General features: G+C 43.6%; 1 protein-coding gene across 1 annotated transcript in view; it reads left to right on the top strand.

Moving 5' to 3' along the window:
* LOC129696034 (collagen alpha-1(IX) chain-like) overlaps window positions 1-20,835 on the top strand; it is a 159,920-nt gene that overhangs the window by 66,907 nt on the left and 72,178 nt on the right. Inside the window, exon 12 of the mRNA XM_055633443.1 lies at window positions 11,481-11,516. Within this exon, the coding sequence (XP_055489418.1) occupies window positions 11,481-11,516 (36 nt within the window). The remainder of the gene's footprint in view (window positions 1-11,480; window positions 11,517-20,835) is intronic.

Genomic DNA, 20,835 nt, shown 5'->3' on the forward strand with positions numbered 1-20,835 from the left:
ACATATAAGGTATTTGTTGCATTGGTACCTCTCTGTACTTTGTGCATGTGACAATAGACTTGACTTGACTTGAGTTGAAATGTACCAAGACACAGACACAACATTTCATTGTCATGGCCCAGAGGTACAACTCCAAGACCTCAGAACAGCAGCCAGATAAATCATTGATAATGTCAGCAGGGGAGCTAATGAAAATTCTTCCCTTTCATCTCGCTGCAAGTGTCTAGAAGCTGAGCTAATTAACTGTTACTGCAACATGTTGCCGTCTTTGCTCTTTTACCAGATGCTGAACTATATTTTTTAATAAGGAATCTTCAGGCTGCTATTAAACTCATGCTGCGAGAGACACAAATTATACATTTTCAAGGCTCCCAAGGAAATTCTTGAGTCACGATTTTATGGAGATGGCATAGCTATTTCAAATATAATGAAACTTTATGACAGATTTCAAAATATATATTTGTCTAGTAATACATTTACCAAATATTAGCTCTTGTAAAGCATTATATTAGATGAAAAAAAACCTCAAATGATATTACTTTGATATAGAAATAATACAACGCTAATTTCTGCTCAAATAGCACCTATATGTGGTTGGCCATCCGCAAGCCTTTTTTAATTTTTATTTTTAATATATTTATTTTATTAGAAGCAATTACAAGTACAAGGAGAAAGTAATCAATTTAACAATTATACAATTTCCGTACAGCTTCAGTTTTAACATTTTATAAACTGATAAATGAATCGTAAAAAAGTGAAAAGGAAAGAATGAAAAGGAAGAAGAAAGATACGAAAAAGAAAGAAGCAAAAACCCCTGAACTAACAAAGTGGAAAAAAAAGCAGAGATATATCCCACGACCCTTCCTTACGCCCGCTCCCATCGACCCTAGCATCGGTTTAATTTGTGTTCAACCATTCTGTTGTTGAAGAAATTCAATGAAAGGAGACCATATTTTGGAAAATTGGTCTGATTTGTCTGACAAAACAAGCCTTATTTTTTCTAAGTGTAGTGTCTCGGTCATTTCTGTGATCCACATCTTCACTGTGGGAACTGTTATCTTCTTTCAGAGATAAGTATAAGTTTTTTCGCAGTTATTAAACCATAGTCAAGGAAACGTCTTTGGAATATCGTTAACTTAAGGCAGCCCTCTGACATTCCTAATATTATTAATTTTGAATCTGACTCCAATTGAATTTTGAATGTTTTAGAAATGGTATTGAATATTCCCATCCAGAAATTTTGTATTTTTATATAGGATACAAAAGAATGGGTTAAGGTAGCTTCTTGGAGGTGAAATTTATCACAGAGAGGGGAAACAGTTGGGAAGATCTTATTCAATTTGGTCTTTGAGTAGTATAACCTATGCAATACTTTAAATTGTATCAGGCAATGCCTGACATTTAACGAACAGTAATGAATGTATAGTAGACTTTCCTCCCATATATCTTTTGAAATAGGTAAACCCAGCTCATCCTCCCATGCTCGCCAATGAATCTCAGAAGGTGGGGTATCAATATTTAAGAGCGTGTTATAAATGTAAGACACTTGCATTTAACTTGCAAGTATTTTACATCCTTTTAGCATCAAAGACGGTAGGGATTCTCTTTTTTAGAGTCTGACTATAAATTATGAGAAAACTACAACTTTCAGAAGACAGAAAGTTGTGAGTTGGAGGTTTGCTTAAATGTATAGGATGAAACTACAGATGCTGGTTTATACAGCAAATAGACACAGAATGCTGGAGTAACTCAGCGTGTCAGGCAGCATCTCTGGAGAATAGGAATAGATTATGTTTCAGGTTGAACCTTCTTCTGACTCGGGTCTGAAGAAGGTTTCTGATCCGAAACGTCATGTAATCCTTTTCTCTAGATATGCTGCCTGACCCGCTGAGTTAGTCCAGCATTTTGTGCTTTAAAGTAACTACCTGAAATATTAATGCAAAATATTTGTTTCAGTAACAGTTAACAAGAGATGTTTTCACTCTTTCCTCAGTAGGGTCTAATCTGAAGATATTGAGTCATTCCTGGGTAGATTCACAGGTTTCATTTGTGGTCCAAACTATCGCTGTTGGTAATTCTTCTGATTGAGCCAGTCAGTAAGGTTCAAGATGCTATTTTGAATGTCGGGGGATTTGAATAATCAGTGAACATGACCTGACCCACATCTGCTGTCCCTGGATATGAACTTTCTAATCAAGAGCTATTGAATAAAGAGCTAGAATAAGCAACAGGTCTGTTTCATCTTCTGTGGGTGAGGAGAATCAAGGTTAGTTGAGACCAGCCCATATCATCAAATTAACAAGTAAGACTGGACCCTGTCTGATACCAGGTAGTTTGTCTCCTGTTCAGCCATTAATTATTAACAACAATTTATTTTTCAATGTTAAGAACTAGGTTGTACAATTCACAAGATGCCAATAAATAATGCTACACATTAATTAGTTTCATATTTTTGAATCTTGAAGCATCTTCTTACTTCTCCAAATTGGTACCGGTTCCGGGTCACTGCTCGTGCGGTCGACCGGTCGGTGCAGAGAGTAGCTTTGAATGTTTGTCTCTTCGTTACATTACGTTACGTGAGTTGCGAGAGTGTTGTTTTTTGTTTTAAGTACATCGGGTATCGATTGACGGTTAATTGCTGCCGTATAGTTCAGTACTTTCGTGATGTGTTTGTGCGGGCGCTGCCACTACCTCACACACACACACACACCGGACCAACGAGCTAACGTTAATTAGCCAGCTAGCTTCTTGCGTTTACTGCTCCAAAGTATGGACTTCACATGGACACTATGGACTCTTATGCTTCTACTGTTCGTCTTGGATTATCTGCCCACTGCATCATATGGATATACTCTTCCGGATAACCAACGGATTACTTACTGCAGGGACTTTTTACTTCAGCTGCAATTACACTCTCACCAAGCCCCTGCCATAGACAAGTTGCCGGAGGAGCTACAATGTAAACTCCCAACCGACCGGACAGGCACCCTGCACAACAATAGAAAGAAGGTAACGTGACGGGGGAGGAAGAAGAACGGTGGAATTAAAGCAAGACTTAGGCGAGGAGAAAGTAAGCACCGTGCACTTCCCTCAGTGATCCTTGCTAATGTGCGCTCATTGCGTAACAAGACTGATGAACTGCAAGCTAACGTTTTTCACATGTATGAATACCGGACTGCTTCCATTCTTGCTTTCACTGAAACATGGCTGACTGGGAGTGACAACAGTGACAGCATGCACATAGATGGCTTTGGGTCTCTTGTAAGGTTAGACCGTGATACTGAACTGACTGGCAAGCACCATGGCGGTGGTGTCTGCCTCTACATCAATCCACGCTGGTGCAAAACAGTTGTTGTCAGAGAAGAACTGTGCAACCCTGACATTGAACTCTTGGCTGTCTCCCTGCGTCCCTTCTACCTTCCCAGGGAATTCCCACAACTGTTTTTCATTCTGGTTTATATCCACCCCAGAGCAAATGCATCCACTGCTACAGAACATATAAGAAATATGCTCGACAGACTCGAACTGATATCTCCGGACGCCCCCAAATTCATCATGGGTGACTTCAATCACTGTTCAATTGACAAGTCACTTAAAGGATTCTACCAGTATGTCAACTGTACCACCCGTCTAGGGAAAACACTGGAAAAATGCTATGGGTCAGTTCCAGACGCCTACAGAGCCGTCTCCCTCCCTCCCCTAGGCTCTGCTGACCACAGCAGCATACTGCTCATTCCTGCCTACACACCTGTGGTAAAGAGAACAGAGAAAGTCATCAAGGACATCATACAGTGGACACCGGACAGTATTGACAGGCTTCAAGGGTGTTTTGAAATCACAGACTGGAATACCCTCACATCCTCCTCCACCAACATCAGTGAGCAAGCGGATATAGTCTCAGCATACATCACTTTCTGTGTAGACAATATTATCCCCGCCAAGAAAGTCACAATCTTCCCTAACAATAAACCCTGGGTGACTAAAGATCTAAAAAACATATTGAATACGAAAAAGAGAACATTTTTTACTGGTTCTGAAGCTGAGAAGAAGGAGGTAAACAGAGAGGTCAAGCGGGCCATAAAAATTGCCAAGCTGAAATACAAGAACAAAGTGGAGCAGACCTTTGGAAAAGGGATCCTCCGTGCGGCTTGGCAGGGCCTCAAGAACATGGCAGCAGTGAACTCTGTCTCTACCAGCCGCAAGCCCATTCAGGTAGCAGGAAGCAGCTTCACTTCACTCCCGAATGATCTCAACTCCTTCTACACCAGATTTGAAAAGGACAATAGCACCCAGCTAGAATCAATCGTCTCCACACTCAGACCTGATGACTCCGGCCTCAACATCAACATATCAGAGGTGGTGAGAGCCCCCAAAAGGACTAAAAAGAACACAGCTCCAGGGCCAGACAACATCTGTGGGCGGACCCTATGGCACTGTGCTGAGCAGCTGGGAGGTGTGTTCCAGCATCTGTTCCAGGGCTCTTTGACCAGCAGCACAGTCCCCGCGATGTGGAAAAACTCAACAGTGATTCCCATCCCAAAGAAGGGCACCACCAAGGTCTTGAATGACCTTAGACCGGTGGTTCTCACCTCCCTGATCATGAAGGCCATGGAGAGGATCATCAAGGAGCACATCACCAAGGCAACTGGCTCGATGATGGATCCATTGCAGTTTGCTTACCAGGCTGGCAGGGGTGTCGATGACGCAAAAATATTCATCTTAAACACTATCCATAAGCATCTGGAAATCCCCAAGGCCATAGCCAGACTTCTGTTTGTAGACTTCTCATCAGCATTCAACACCATGCAGCCACATATTTTGGCTGAGAAGCTCATCACCCGCTTCCACCTAAACCACCAACTCACTCTGTGGATTATAGACTTCCTCACCAACAGATCACAGAGGGTGTTGGTGAACCACACCTTGTCCGACACACTCTTCACCTTCACTGGCTCTCCACAAGGCTGTGGCCTTTCCCCGCTTCTCTTCATTCTCTACACTGATGACTGCAGATCCACCCAGCCAAACTGCCACTTTGTAAAATTTGCTGATGACACAGTTCTCCTGTCTCTTCGTCCCAGCCACACACAACATCACAGCTTAGCCCTGCAGGACTTTATAGTATGGTGTGAAAAGTCTTGGCTTGAGCTAAATATAAGCAAAACCAAAGACATGATTGTGACTTTTTCCCTCCAACAGAGACAGATGGCTGAGGCAGCCACCACTATCATCCAGCAGGAGCCAGTGGAGATAGTGGAGGTATAAAAATACCTGGGAACAGCCTTTGACAACCTGCTAAGGTTTTCCTCTAACATAGAGGAAATCCTTAAAAAGTGCCATCAGAGACAGTACCTACTCAGGAAGCTGAAGTCATTTGGGATTAACAAAGACATTCTCACCACATTCTACTACGCATTCATTGAAAATGTACTAACCTTCTCTTTCAGTAGCTGGTTCCACTCCATCACCCTGCAAAACAGAAACCGCCTGTTGAATGTGGTCAAGGTCTACTCAAAAATCATTGAGCAGCCCGTCCGAACTCTCACTGCCCTATGTGACCAACAGTCTTTAAAGTTAACACGCAGGATTCTTCAGGACCCCTCTCACATCCTGTTTCCTGAGTTTGAGTGGCTCCCCTCAGGACGCAGACTCCGCTGTCTGGGTTGCCGGACACAGAGGAGGAAGGCAACATTCATCCCCAGGGCTGTCCAGCTTTTTAATGCTGATCACTGACTCATGAACATATGAAATGAAATAACCATATAACCATATAACCATATAACAATTACAGCACGGAAACAGGCCATCTCGGCCCTACAAGTCCTTGCCGAACAAATTTTTTTTTCCCCTTAGTCCCACCTGCCTGCACTCATACCATAACCCTCCATTCCCTTCTCATCCATATGCCTATCCAATTTATTTTTAAATGATACCAATGAACCTGCCTCCACCACTTCCACAGGGAGCTCATTCCATACCGCCACCACTCTCTGCGTAAAGAAGTTCCCCCTCATATTACCCCTAAACTTCTGTCCCTTAATTCTAAAGTCATGTCCTCTTGTTTGAATCTTCCCTATTCTCAAAGGAAAAAGCTTGTCCACATCAACTCTGTCTATCCCTCTCATCATTTTAAAGACCTCTATCAGGTCCCCCCTTAACCTTCTGCGCTCCAGAGAATAAAGACCTAACTTATTCAACCTATCTCTGTAACTTAGTTGTTGAAACCCAGGAAACATTCTAGTAAATCTCCTCTGTACTCTCTCTATTTTGTTGACATCCTTCCTATAATTGGGCGACCAAAATTGTACACCATACTCCAGATTTGGTCTCACCAATGCCTTGTACAATTTTAACATTACATCCCAGCTTCTATACTCAATGCTCTGATTTATAAAGGCTAGCATACCAAAAGCTTTCTTTACCACCCTATCTATATGAGATTCCACCTTCAAGGAACTATGCACGGTTATACCCAGATCCCTCTGTTCAACTGTATTCTTCAATTCCCTACCATTTACCATGTACGTCCTATTTTGATTTGTCCTGCCAAGGTGTAGCACCTCACATTTATCAGCATTAAACTCCATCTGCCATCTTTCAGCCCATTTTTCCAAATGGCCTAAATCACTCTGTAGACTTTGGAAATCCTCTTCATTATCCACAACACCCCCTATACTTGGTATCATCTGCATACTTACTAATCCAATTTACCACACCTTCATCCAGATCATTGATGTACATGACAAACAACAAAGGACCCAACACAGATCCCTGAGGCACCCCACTAGTCACCTGCCTCCAACCCGATAAACAGCCATCTACCATTACCCTCTGGCTTCTCCCATTCAGCCACTGTTGAATCCATCTTGCTATTCCTGCATTTATACCCAACAGTTGAACCTTCTTAACCAACCTTCCATGAGGAACCTTGTCAAAGGCCTTACTAAGGTCCATATAGACAACATCCACTGCTTTACCCTCGTCAATTTCCCTAGTAACCTCTTCAAAAAATTCAAGAAGATTAGTCAAACATGACCTTCCAGGCACAAATCCATGTTGACTGTTCCTAATCAGACCCTGTTTATCTAGATGCTTATATATATTATCTCTAAGTATCTTTTCCATTAATTTGCCCACCACTGAAGTCAAACTAACAGGTCTATAATTGCTAGGTTTACTCTTAGAACCCTTTTTAAACAATGGAACAACATGCGCAGTACGCCAATCCTCGGGGACTATTCCCGTTTCTAATGACATTTGAAATATTTCTGTCATAGCCCCGGCTATTTCTACACTAACTTCCCTCAATGTCCTAGGGAATATCCTGTCAGGACCTGGAGACTTATCCACTTTTATATTTTTCAAAAGTGTCAGTACTTCTTTTACTTTGAACCTCATAGTATCCATAGCTACTCTACTAGTTTCCCCTTACCTCACTTAATTCAATATCCTTCTCCTTGGTGAATACCGAAGAAAAAAAAATGTTCAATATCTCCCCCATCTCTTTTGGCTCTGCAGATAGCTGTCCACTCTGTCTCTCCAATGGACCAATTTTATCCCTCCTTCTATAACCTTCTATATGCACTTTTTAATTGAAGCACTTAGGAAGCACTTTAAAAACTATTGCTATGAGTTGAATGTTGATGTGCGGTGTGTGTTGTGTGATTGTGCAGTGTGTCTGTGAAATGCGTGTGCTGGTTGATTGTGCAGTATGCGTGCTGCTTATGTTTGTTGATTGTGTCCCTTTTTAAAAAGCTACTGTAATGCGCCCTTTTATATTGCCCCTCGGGGACGAATAAAGTGCTTTGAATTGAATTGAATTGAATTGAATTGCACTACCATTATGATAGAGACAAAAGTTGTTATCAATTAGATAGGTTGATTTACAATAGTTTGAACAGTTTGTGCTGCAAATTTAGTTTTAATGAAGCACATTGTTGAATTTATTGGTGTTTAGAATAAAACAATCACTAGATATCAACTTTGGATTTGCATGGCAATGTATTGCTATCCAGCCAACATAATAATTCCACAATACTTATCTCACCTTAAGTTCCCCATTATATACCCCACACATTTCTAAGCTTCCGCCATAGAAACTATGTAACATTCCACCACAAAGCTGTTACTGCAGGATATTTTTATTTAATGTCGCTCACAATTGTACCTAATTGTTAATTGTAGATCATGTTTTACTGAACAATATTGAGTTTAATTTTCATTATTTATACAAAAAGTAATTGTCCACCTTGTTAATTGTAACATGGCTCTTTAAATGCTTTCGCTGCTATCAATTAAAATTTGCTGCAAAATAAGATTATTTGAATATGTGAAATGGTACGGGGCAAGTTTGTTGAAGGCAATTTTCATTTGTCTGGTATCTCACTTTTTAGTCTGTACATCGGGTGAGAAGCTTGGTAGTGCTTTAAAAAATGTGGCTTTTCAACCCAGTCTCAATTTACAAGGTGAATGTTTCCATTTAAAACAGGTAGGAGCCTTATTAAAATATTTAAGCAGGGAGCCAAAGATACAGTTGAGACTAAAAAGTTAATTTCTCTTTCTCTGAACCTGCTCCAGAATAAAGGAAGTGGTGGATTTTCCAATTAGTTCTTCTGTCTAGACAAAATTAATTGTGGTCTCTCCTACAGTTGTCCCTAACACCTTTTCTAAAAACATTTTGGCTTGATACATTCACAGATCATGATTTCTCAACCAAACCAGTTCAAGCGATAATCAAAATATTCTCCACTTTTTTATTAATGTGCCATGTAACTTGGACTGGGATGATATATTTATGCACTAAACATATGTCAACCTAGAAAACTATCTCTTACAGTTTTTGCAACAGATTTTTCAAAAAAGTAAATAAGTCTCAGTATTTTTTTCTGATTTGTGAATACCACAATAAAGTTGCAAGCTCAAAACAGAAACAAACGGCAGTAAGGCCTAGAAAGATTTGATGTGGAGAGGATGTTTCCAATAATGGAAGAGTCTAGGGCCAGAGGGCACAGATTCAGAATAAAATAATGTACCTTTAGAATGGAGGAATTTTATCAGAGGTTGACAGAGGTTGGCGAATCTGTGGAAATCATTGCCAGAGATGGCTGTGGAGGCCAAGTCATTGGGTACTTTTAAAGTGGAGATTGACAGGTTCTTGATAAGTAAGGATGTTGAAGTTCACAGGGAGAAGGCGGCAGAATAGGGTTGTGGGAAAGATAGATCAGCCATGCTCAAATGGTGGAACAGTCTTAATGGGCCGAATGGCTCAATTCTGCTCATAGTTTTTGTACTCATTAGGAAGTCCAGAGCTGTGCTCTTCTTGAAACCTTTGGTGATTTTACACCCAAATCGATGCATATCGACCTTCTGTCCTTCCATCACCTCCAGGTTTAAAGGAAATTAAACTGAAAAAAACTCCCATAGATGCTGGAAATCTGAAATCAAAATAGAAGAGCTTGTAAATCTTAGCAGTTAGGTAGCAGTGTGGAAAAAGAAACAATCATTTTCTAATCCGTCCTGCACTTTCTATTTTTATCCGAAATCATAAGAACCTTGCTGTGATGAGGCCTATCTACAAAGTATCTTTACCCCATTTAATGACCTTCAACACTTACTTCAAGCAGACATCTCAGTATACTCCAGCATATCTATTCAATTTATGCTTTTACTTTCTTACCTTCCTTAGAATTGCACTTATGCTTCATCTTGTCTTTACCATTGCAGATCCAATATATTGAGAACATTGCTACTCTTTTTCCCTTAACATATCTAAAGAAGCTTTTACTATCCTTCTTTATATTCCTGGCCAGCTTCCCTTCGTACTTCAGCTTTTCAGCCCGTATTGCCCGTTTTGTTTCCTTCTATTGGCCTATGAAAGTTTCCCAATCCTCTGGCTTCCGGCTACTCTTTGCTGTGTTATACATCTTTTCTTTTAGTTTTATTCTATCCCTAACTTCTCTCGTCAGCCACGGTTGCCTCCTACTCCCCTTAGAATCTTTCTTCCTTTTTGGAATAAAATGATCCAGCATCTTCTGGATTATGCCCAGAAATTTCTGTAATTGCTGTTCCACCGTCATTCCTGCTAGGATCCCTTTCCAGTCTACTTTGGCCAGCTCCCCTCTCATGCCTTCATAGTCCCCTTTGTTCAACTGCATCACTGCCACTTCCGATTTACCGTTCTCCTTCTCAAATTGCAGATTAAAACTAATCATATTATGATCACTACCAATAGGTCCAAGCGGTTCCTTTACCTCGAGTTCTCTTATCATATCTGGTTCATTGGACAACACTAAATCCAGAATTGCCTTTTCTCTGGTCGGCTCCATTACAAGCTGCTCTAAGAATCCATCTCGGAGGCATTCTACAAACTCTCTTTCTTGGGGTCCTGAACCAACCTGAGTTTCCCAGTCTACCTGCATATTGAAACCCTCCATCACCACAGTGGCATTACGTTTGTTACATGCCAGTTTTAACTCCTGCTTCAACTTACACGCTACATCTGGGGGGTCTGTAGATAACACCAATTAGTGTTTTCTTGCCTTTACAATTCCTCAACTCAATCCACAGTGACTCTACCTCGTCAGTCCCTATGTCTTCCCTCGCAAGGGACTGTATTCCAGTTGACACCATTTAGATGGTAATCAGCCTTCCTGTTTTTGCCAGCAAAGTGGATAACCTCACATTTATCCGCATTAAACTTCATCTGCCATGCATCTGCCCACTCCCCCAACCTGTCCAAGTCACCCTGCATTCTCATAGCATACTCACAGTTCACACTGCCACCTAGCTTTGTGTTATCTGCAAATTTGCTAATGCTACTTTGAATACATTCATCCAAATCATTGATGTATATTGTAAATAGCTGCGGTCCCAGCACTGAGTCTTGCGGTACCCCACTAGCCACTGCCTGCCATTCTAAAAGGGACCCGTTAATCCCTACTCTTTGTTTCCTGTCTGCCAACCACTTCTCTATCCATGTCAGCACTCTACCCACAATACAATGTGCCCTCATTTTTCCCACTAATCTCCTATGTGGGACCTTATCAAATGTTTTCTGAAAATCCATTCAACTTGGAAGGAGACTTCAATCTTGCTCTCGTCCTATACAAGTTACTATGCCTCACAAAATTAAGGCTTATTCAATAAGCCAACTTGTTAATCTAACAAAGCAAAAATTACCTTTAGCTACGTACTATCAAATCTGAAGAGTAAAAATTGGAAGTCTCAGCTTCTTATGACAGTTATGACAGAAAAATGACATCCACCATAAAGACTCCAATATTCACACCCAATCAGCTTTATTGGTCTTTCAACATTACTTTCATCTCCATGATCCGAAGGGTTAGATTCTTGCGATGGTTTATTTATCTAAAGATAAAATGGAAACATAAATTTCATTACTATTTAACCTGATGGGATATTGCATACATATGACCTATAACATTCTAGTGTAATAATTTTCCAATCATTTCTTTTTATAGGGTCCGCCTGGTGTTCCTGGGTCAGAAGGTCTACCAGTAAGTATTAATTTTTATAGTACAATTACACATCAAAATCTTTATTGGAGTTGCTTTGAGTAGAATATGCTGGTAGACTGACTGTGATACTGAATCAATGTCTAATTTAGTGTAAATTAACTGCAGACCAGACAGCAGATTCCAGATCTAAACCCTCTAATCCAAGCCCTGTCACACCAAGGACATGCCAGGAAGACACAGAAAACACTTTGAGGATGTCTTTAAAGCCTCCTTGAAAAAAGTATAACATCACTGACTTGTGGGAATCTTCTGCACTTGGTTATCAAAATAGAGAGGCACTATCCAGCACTTTACTGGGGAAAACACAAAATATTAGGGTAACCCAGCGGGTCAGGCTGCATCTCTGGCAGCGAGTCGAGTCGTCACCTATTCCTTTTCTCCAGAGATGCTGCCTGATCTGCTGAGTTACTCCAGCATTTTGTTTCTATTTTCGGTGTAAATCAGCATAGAAACATAGAAACATAGAAAATAGGTGCAGGAGTAGGCCATTCGGCTCTTCGACCCTGCACAGCCATTCAATATGATCATGGCTGATCATCCAACTCAGTATTTTGTACCTGCCTCCTCTCCATACCCCCTGATCCCTTTAGCCACAAGGGCCACATCTAACTCCCTCTTAAATATACCCAATGAACTGGCCTCAACTAGCTTCTTCTGTGGCAGAGAATTCCACAGATTCACCACTCTCTGTGTGAAAAATGTTTTTTCTCATCTCGGTCCTAAAAGACTTCCCCCTTATCCTTAAACTGTGACCCCTTGTTCTGGACTTCCCCAACATTGGGAACAATCTTCCTGCATCTAGCCTGTCCAACCCCTTAAGAATTTTGTAAGTTTCTATAAGATCCCCCTCAATCTTCTAAATTCTAGCGAGTACAAGCCGAATCTATCCAGTATTTCTTCATATGAAAGTCCTGACATCCCAGGAATCAGTCAGGTGAACCTTCTCTGTACTCCCTCTATGGCAAGAATGTCCTTCCTCAGATTAGGAGACCCAAACTGTACGCAATACTACAGGTGTGGTCTCACCAAGACCCTGTACAACTGCAGTAGAACCTCCCTGCTCCTATACTCAAATCTGCATCTGCAGTTTATTCCTACACTTTATTGGGGAATCGAGAAACTCAGTAAAAATGATAGCAAGAGCATACTACTTCGGACACAACTCTGATTATTAATAACCCATTTTCTGTTATTTGCACTTTATCAGTTTATTTATTCATGTGTGTATATATTTATATTATGGTATATGGACACACTTATCTGTTTTGTAGTAAATGCCTACTATGTTCTGTGTGCTGAAGCAAAGCAAGAATTTCATTGTCCTATACAGGGACACACGACAATAAACTCACTTGAACTTGAACTTGAACTACTTCTTCTTCAAGGAGCTCCTAAAGATCCCTCATGGACTTCAGGCATTTCAGGGCAAAACAAATAGCCTTGTTGACAACAAATAAAATGATGATCAATGCAGTTAAGTCTATGAACAGCATTCCTTTGGGCGTGTAGTAGCAACAACAATTTTTAATGCATTAATCATCAAGCTTGGAAAATCTTCCACATTTACCACATTTCTTTAAACAGCAACTTACATTTAATTGCATCTCATGGAGCTTCACAGAGATACAGTAAGTCAAATACATATTCTGAGGTAAGCATGGAAACATTAGGATGGGTGAACAAAGGTTGCATTGAAGTGATATTTAGTATATTAACAATTGTAGGCTTGCTAGGAAAGCTTTCAATTACTGAGTCGGGACTGCTTTGAATCAGTTCAGATTCAAGTTCAGTTTAGTTTATTGTCATACACACCAGGGTGCACATGAAATTCCTTGTTCACATGAAAATCACAATAATAAATAGAAATGCAAATCAGGCTTGCAAACCTGTACTGCCGCTGCCTGCTTCAAAATCTCCACTATTGCTCCTGTACCCAAAAAGCCAAGGATTACTGGTCTTAATGATTATCTCCAATCATGAAGGCCCTTGAAAGACGTGTGCTGCTTAACCCAACTGAAAAATATCATAAACCCCCTGCTGGATCCCCTGCAGTTTGCATACCAGGCCAATGGATAAGTGGATGACGCAGTCAACCTAGGCCTGCACTTCATCCTCCAGCACCTAGAGACCTATGCAAGGATTTTGTTTGTGGATTTTAGCTCTGCACTAGACGGGAGGCCTGGTCCCCCAACACAATCCATTCCCCAATGAAATATTAAACCACTCACCTGTTCCCCAACCCAACGGCGGGAGCATTATGTGGCCTGGGGACGGGGACGGCTTCATCCAGGGAGCGTCCTGCAGCCAGGGGAGGGGGACAGATTTAGGCGGGGCCTGTCGGGGGCTGGTGGTGGGTTGTGTGTGGGAGGGGGAGGGGGGGTGTTTTAGGGGGAGGGGGTGTGTGTGGGGAGGGTGGGGATGGGTGGGTGTTGGGGAGGGGGATGTAGTGGTGAATAGGTGCAGGTGTAGGTGGGTGTAGGGGAGTGTATGGGAGGGGGGAGGCATGTGAGGGGAAGAGGGGTTTTGTAGGTGGGGTGTAGGGGAGGGAGATTTGAGGGGAGGGGGTGGGGGGAGTAGGGAATGGGAGGGGGGTTGTGTGGGTAGGGGAAGGGGTTTATGGGGGTAGGGAGTGTATGTGTGAGGGGGAGAGGTGTGTGTGGTAAGGGTGTGTGTGGGAGGGGTGGTGGTGGGGGTGGTATGGCAGGAGGGTGGTGTTGGAGGGGGGGAGGGGTGGTGGGGGAGTGGGGTGTGTGGGTTGGGGTAAATGATGATGTGGGGGGGGGTGGTGTGGGAGGGGTGGAGGGTGGTTGTGTGGGAGGGGCAGGGGTGGTGTGTGTGAAAGGGCGAGGTGGTGTGGGGGGAAGGGGTGGTGTGGGGTGAGGGGGTGGTGTGTGGATGGGGGGGTGGTATGGAAGGGAGGGGTGATGTAGTGGAGGTGGAGGTTGTGGTGGTGTGGGGGGCTGGTGGGGGGGGAGGGGGTGGAGTGGGGGAGCAGTGGGTTGTGTGGGGGAGGGGGTGGAGTGGCGGGGAGGAGGTGGTGTGTGGGGGGGGGGGGTGGTATGAGGGGGGTGGGAGGGCATAATGTGTTGAGGGAGAGGAGTGTGTGGGCTCAGTGGGGCCAGGCCCCGGCTCCGGACTCTCACCGGAAGGGGTGTCGCTGTCCTGACGAATAACAGACCAATACATTTTGTAATATTTCACCGATCGGAATAAAACTTGATGCAATTGCAGCACAGCAGAATGGCGAGTAAGCTGGCGAGAAATCGTAGCACTATCAGGTACAGTTTTTATGCAAATATAAAAACAACACAAACCGAAAGAGGACAAGATGAGTTTATAAGTTTTATAAGTATACTAGACTAAGTGGGACCCGTTCGGTCCCATGTTCACATGGGAGGGTTGGTCCCCCAACGCAATGTTCCACCTCTCCACCAATTCTAATATTGGTGGCCAGTGGGGGGCTTTCTGGAGCGCAGGTATGGGTGTTGTGGGCTGAAGAGACTGATCTGGGATAGAGAGAGTTGATGTGGACAAGCTTTTCCCTTTGAGAATAGGGAAGATTCAAACAAGAGGACATGACTTCAGAATTAAGGGACAGAAGTTTAGGGGTAACATGAGGGGGAACTTCTTTACTCAGAGAGTGGTAGCGGTGTGGAATGAGCTTCCAGTGGAAGTGGTGGAGGCAGGTTCGTTGGTATCATTTAAAAATAAATTGGATAGGCATATGGATGAGAAGGGAATGGAGGGTTATGGTATGAGTGCAGGCAGGTGGGACTAAGGGAAAAAAAAAGTTGTTAGGCAGGGACTTGTAGGGCCGAGATGGCCTGTTTCCGTGCTGTAATTGTTATATGGTTATATGGTTATATCTCTGGATTCTTGGAATGGAAGCTCAGTCCCTCAAGCCTGATGTGCTGGCAGCTCACTCACGGCTGGTGGAATGGCAGTTGACTCATGGCTATTCCTTGAAATTCCATTTCAAGCGGGGTGCAAGGCCACCAAATTCAAGTGCAGTTTCATACCATTTAAAGCCGGGTGCAAGGCCACCAAATTCATACCATTTTCAAGCAGGGTGAAACCACCATAAAACCACACAAAACACCACACTCAGAGTTTAGTAGACATTCAGTTTGTTCAATTGATTCACAGCTCAGAGTCGTGACCCCTCCCTCCCCCATCATGCAGAGACTGAACCACACCCACACTTCAGGGTTTTATAATCCCTCCCCCCTCCCACCAGAAAAGGTGTGGCCTTCATGGCGTGATTGACAGGAGAGAGATTCTCAACATTTTTAAAACACTAATAACACTTTTTCATTGATGGGTTTTTCATTGATGGGAAGAATCCTCTCCACCTGATAAGTGGAGGGGGACTGAGTAAGATGGCCAAAATTCACAGCAGTAAGTGGTAGCTATTCAATATACAATGCAAACAGGAAGTTGTCTAGTTTAGACTTCCAACCATTTGCAGTGCTTTTGCTTCAACCCAAACACCCACCAACCATTTGCAGCGCTTTTACATCAACCCAAACCCCCACCAATCATTTGCAGTGCTTTTACTTCAAACCAAGCACATTTTCATTTTCAAACCACATTAAGGGCACTCAAAGTCAGTAAAACCACACACAGTTTAGTAGACATGTGTTCAGTGTTATTCACAGCTCAGACTGAGAAACATGAACCTCTCACATCCCCCATCTTGCAGAGACTGACTGAGGCACAACCCTTCTGTTTTTTATAGTCCCTTCCCCCTCCCACCAGCAGGGGCAGCAGGGAGACCCTCAACATTTTTTAAACATTAATAATTGTTTTATTTTTCATTGATGCGAAAAATCCTCTTGTCCTGCGCAGCGGAGAGGGACTCTGAGTAAAATGGCCACAAATCACAGCCGTAAGTGGCAGCGTTTTTTCTCAGTCATGAAACAGAAAAACAGGAAGTGGTCAAGATCATACTTTTAGTAATATAGACTAGGCCAAAGGGGACCTGTTGGGTCCCGTCCCCTCAACGTGCAGTTGCGGGGGGAAGGGGCGGCCTGCGGAGTCACACACACACACACACCAACCCCCCAATCCCCCCCACGCACACACACACACTAACCTCCTCCACACACACACACACACACACACACACACCCACACACACACACAATATTATATTATTCATTCACGCCCCACGCACACACAAACTAACCTCCTCCACACACACACTAACCACCCCCATTGATATTATATTAATATTATTCATTCACTCCTTTTACACCATCATCTGCTCTATCCACACACATAGCCCACAACTTGCAGGCACGACTAGAGAGGGAGGGGGGTAGAGATAGAGGGATACAGAGGCACAGACAGGGACACAGAGAGGGACACAGAGGCACAGTGAGGGACACAGAGGGACACAGTGAGGGACACAGAGGCACAGAGAGGGAGAGAGGAGGAGGGTAGTGGGGAGCGAGGCGGGCGTCAACCAAATGACTGCGTGTTCAGCGGCTTCATTCCAGAGCCTGGGGGTGGAGGGGTCGTCACAGTGGATGGCTGGTTCGCTCGAGGGCAGAGACAGAGAGGACTGCGGGCAGACGTGGAATCGAGGGCGGTCACAGCCGGGCAGGAGGTCATGGACCCAAGGACCCCGAGCGGGCGGGCCCACGGCGAGCAGGGGGCGATACAAGGAATGCGAGTTGAGGGGGGTTGTCGTCACTTGCAACTTGTGGAAAACAATGTGGAGCAGGCTGCGCGTGGAAAACTGCTCTTGAATTTGGTGGCCTTGCACCCTGCTTGAAATTGTATGAAACTACACTTCAGTTTGGTGCACTTGGATCCTGCTTGAAGTGGTATGATACTACACTTGAAGTTGGTGGCCTTGCACCCTGCTTGAAGTGGTATGATACTGCACTTGAATTTGGTGGCCTTGCACCCTGCCTGAAGTGGTATGAAATTTTGAATATTTTCATAAATAACTCAAGAAATAAAACTCAAAACTTTCAGGTAAGCCGATTTTTGACCCCAGGGATAGGAGTTGTTTCTTCGAGTAGACACACACACACACACACACACGCACACACACGCACACACACACGCACACACACAGTTTGATGTTTTATAGTAATAAGGATAGATGCAACACCATTGTGCCAGAGCTACTACACTCCAAATTCCCCCAGTTAACTGTGCCTGAATACCTCTGTCAGTGGATCAGCAACTACCTGACAGACAGGAAGCAGCGTGAAGCCGGGAAAGCACATCACATACCCGCTGACCCTCAACATAGGAGCACTAAAAGTCTGCGTACTCTCCCGTCTCCTTTACTCGCTCAACACCAATGACTGCACCTCCACAGACTCCTCTGTCAAGCATCTCAAGCTTCTGCGGACGACACAACCTCGATTGGACTGATCCAGGATGGGGAGTAATCTGCTTACAGACAGGAAATTACACAACTGGCGCCCTGGTGCCATTGCATCAACCTGGAGCTGAATGCTCTTAAGACAGTGGAATTCATTGTAGACTTTTGGAGAGACAATAGACAATAGGTGCAGGAGTAAGCTATTCGGCCCTTCGAGCCAGCATCGCCATTCAATGTGATCATGGCTGATCATCCCCCGCAATCTGTACCCCGTTCCTGCCTTCTCCCCATATCCCCTGACTCTGCTATTTTTAAGAGCCCTATCTAGCTCTCTCTTGAAAGCATTCAGAGAACCTGCCTCCACCACCCTCTGAGACAGAGAGTTCCACAGACTCATCACTCTCCCCCCCCCAAACACCATCAACAACACCACAGTCACATTAGAACCATCATCTCCAAGGACCTTAAATGGGAGGCCACCATCGACTCCAAAGCCAAAAAGGCCCAGCGGAGGATGTACTTCCTGCTGCAACTGAGGAAACACAATCTGCCACTGGCAACGATGGTCCAGTTTTATTCTGCCATCATAGAGTTTGTCCTCACCTTCTCCATCACGGTCTGGTTTGGCTCAGCCATCAAGCATGACATCTGGCGGCTGCAGCGCAACGTTCGATCAGCTGAGAAGGTTGTTAGCTGCAACTTTTCCCCCCATCAATGAACTGTACACTACAAGGGCCAGGAAGCGAGCGGGTAAGATAATCTCTGACCCCTCTCACCCTGGCCACAAACTCTTTGAAGCAGTTCTCTCTGCAAGGCGACTCCGGACTGTCAAAGCCACCACAGCCAGACATAAAAACAGCTTTTTTCCACAAGCTCAACAACCAAAAGCCTGCAGCCCCCTTTTACTCTGGTATTGTAGTGCAATCTGAAGTAGTGCAAAATCATGCAAAAGTAGAATAATGGAATAACCAGAGTAAAAATTATTCAATATTTTACAACAATGTCTAATTAACCTTATGTCTTTGATTCTCAGTTTCCTGAAGCTTGGCATTTGAATCATTTATTAGAGAGCCAATAACATATGTGTCCAGTTTAGCTGGATCAATGTTGTTAATTCCCATTTATACTGCAACGGCTCACTGTTTAACAACAGAGGCCAAAGGTTGTTAGTGCACTTATAGGTTTAGATCCTTACATTAGCTTATTGCTGGATGAACACTACAGAGACTATATGTTGGTAAAATGCAGTGGGTGCCGTTCCTGGTGCAAATCCAGCATGTAATAAGTTCTTCTTGAGATGCTGTACTCATTTTTACATCTGCGTCATTCTGCTCTTCAGCTAAGGATAGGGGAACCCGGACTAGTTAAAGAGTCAAGAGTGTTTTATTGTCATATGTCCCGGATGGGACAATGAAATTCTTACTTGCTGCAGCACAACAGAATAAGTGAATATGTAGAAATAGTACATAACGGGGGAAGAGGAAAAAAAAGAAAAATTTAAATAAATAACAAATATAGTGCAATAATAATATAGTCTTTTGCAGTTCATAGCTCAGAGCTTATTTGCTTTTTGTGTTTAATAGCCTGCAGGGAATAGGCTGCCATAGACTGCAGGGAAGAAGCTGTTCCTGAACCTGGACCTTATAGCTTTTAGGCTTTTGTACCTTCTTCCTGATGGCACTGGTGAAATGAGTGGCCAGGATGGTGTGAGTCTTTGATGATTTTGGTTGCCTTTTTGAGGCAGCGACTATGATAGATCCCTTCGATGGTGGGGAGGTCAAAGCCGGTGATGGACTGGGCAGTGGTCACAACTTTTTGTAGTCTTTTTTGTCTCCTGGGCATTCAAGTTGCCTAACCAGGCCATGATGCAACCAGTCAGAATGCTCTCTACCATGCACCTATAGAAGTTTAGGAGAATCCTCTTCGACATGCCAAATCTCCATAATCTTCTCAGGAAGTAGAGTCGCTGATGTGCCTTCTTTAGAATTGCATCGGTGTGCTGGGTCCAGGAAAGATCTTCGGAAATATGCATGCCCAGGAATTTGAAGTTATTGACCCTCTCCACCATCATCCCATTGATGTGAACAGGATTGTGGATCCTCATCCTTCCCCTGCCAAAGTCCCCAATCAGTTCCTTGGTCTTACTGATGTTGAGAGCCAGGTTGGTGGTTGATCTCACTTCTATACTCTGACTCGTCCCCATCTGTGAATCGTCCAACAACAGTGGTGTCGTCGGCGAACTTGATGATGAAGTTCGCACTATGTCTGGCTACGCAGTCATGGGTATAGAGTAAGTAAAGTAGGGGGCTGAGCAAGCAGCCCTGAGGTGCTCCCATACTAATTGTTACTGAGGATGAAGTGTTTCCGCCAATTCGAACAGACTGTGGTTTGTGGATGAGGAAGTCGAGGATCCAATTGCAGAGGGATGCGCAGAGACCCAGTTCCGTGAGCTTGGTAACCAGCTTTTTTTTTTTTTTTTTTTTTTACAACAAAATGTATTCAATTATTAAAAATAATATTTTCACTACAATAAAAAAAGCCAGAACCCACCACCATAATACAATACAAACATGTATCCATAACAAACTACTAAAGAACTATGATACAATCCTTATTGAGGATACATTCAACACCCTGCGGAGCCCAGCGGTCCCGAAACTCCCTCAGGGTGCCCACAGACAGGGCGTATTCCCTTTCTAATCCCACCCGGGCACGGACGTAACCCCAGAAAAGGGGCAGGCAGCTGGCTCGGGTAGAGCCCTCCACCGTCTGGCGTGGTAACCAGCTTGGAAGGGATGATGGTATTATTCGCCGAGCTATAGAATATAAACAACAGCCTGACGTTTTTAATGTCCAAGTGGTCCAATACGGAGTGGAGAGCCAGTGAAATTGGATCCTCCATTGACCTGTTGTACGCGAACTGTAGTGGGTCAAGATTTTTGTCGAACTAGACGT

Source organism: Leucoraja erinacea, chromosome 4 (assembly GCF_028641065.1).
Source record: "Leucoraja erinacea ecotype New England chromosome 4, Leri_hhj_1, whole genome shotgun sequence".
NCBI classification, from domain to species: domain Eukaryota; kingdom Metazoa; phylum Chordata; class Chondrichthyes; order Rajiformes; family Rajidae; genus Leucoraja; species Leucoraja erinaceus.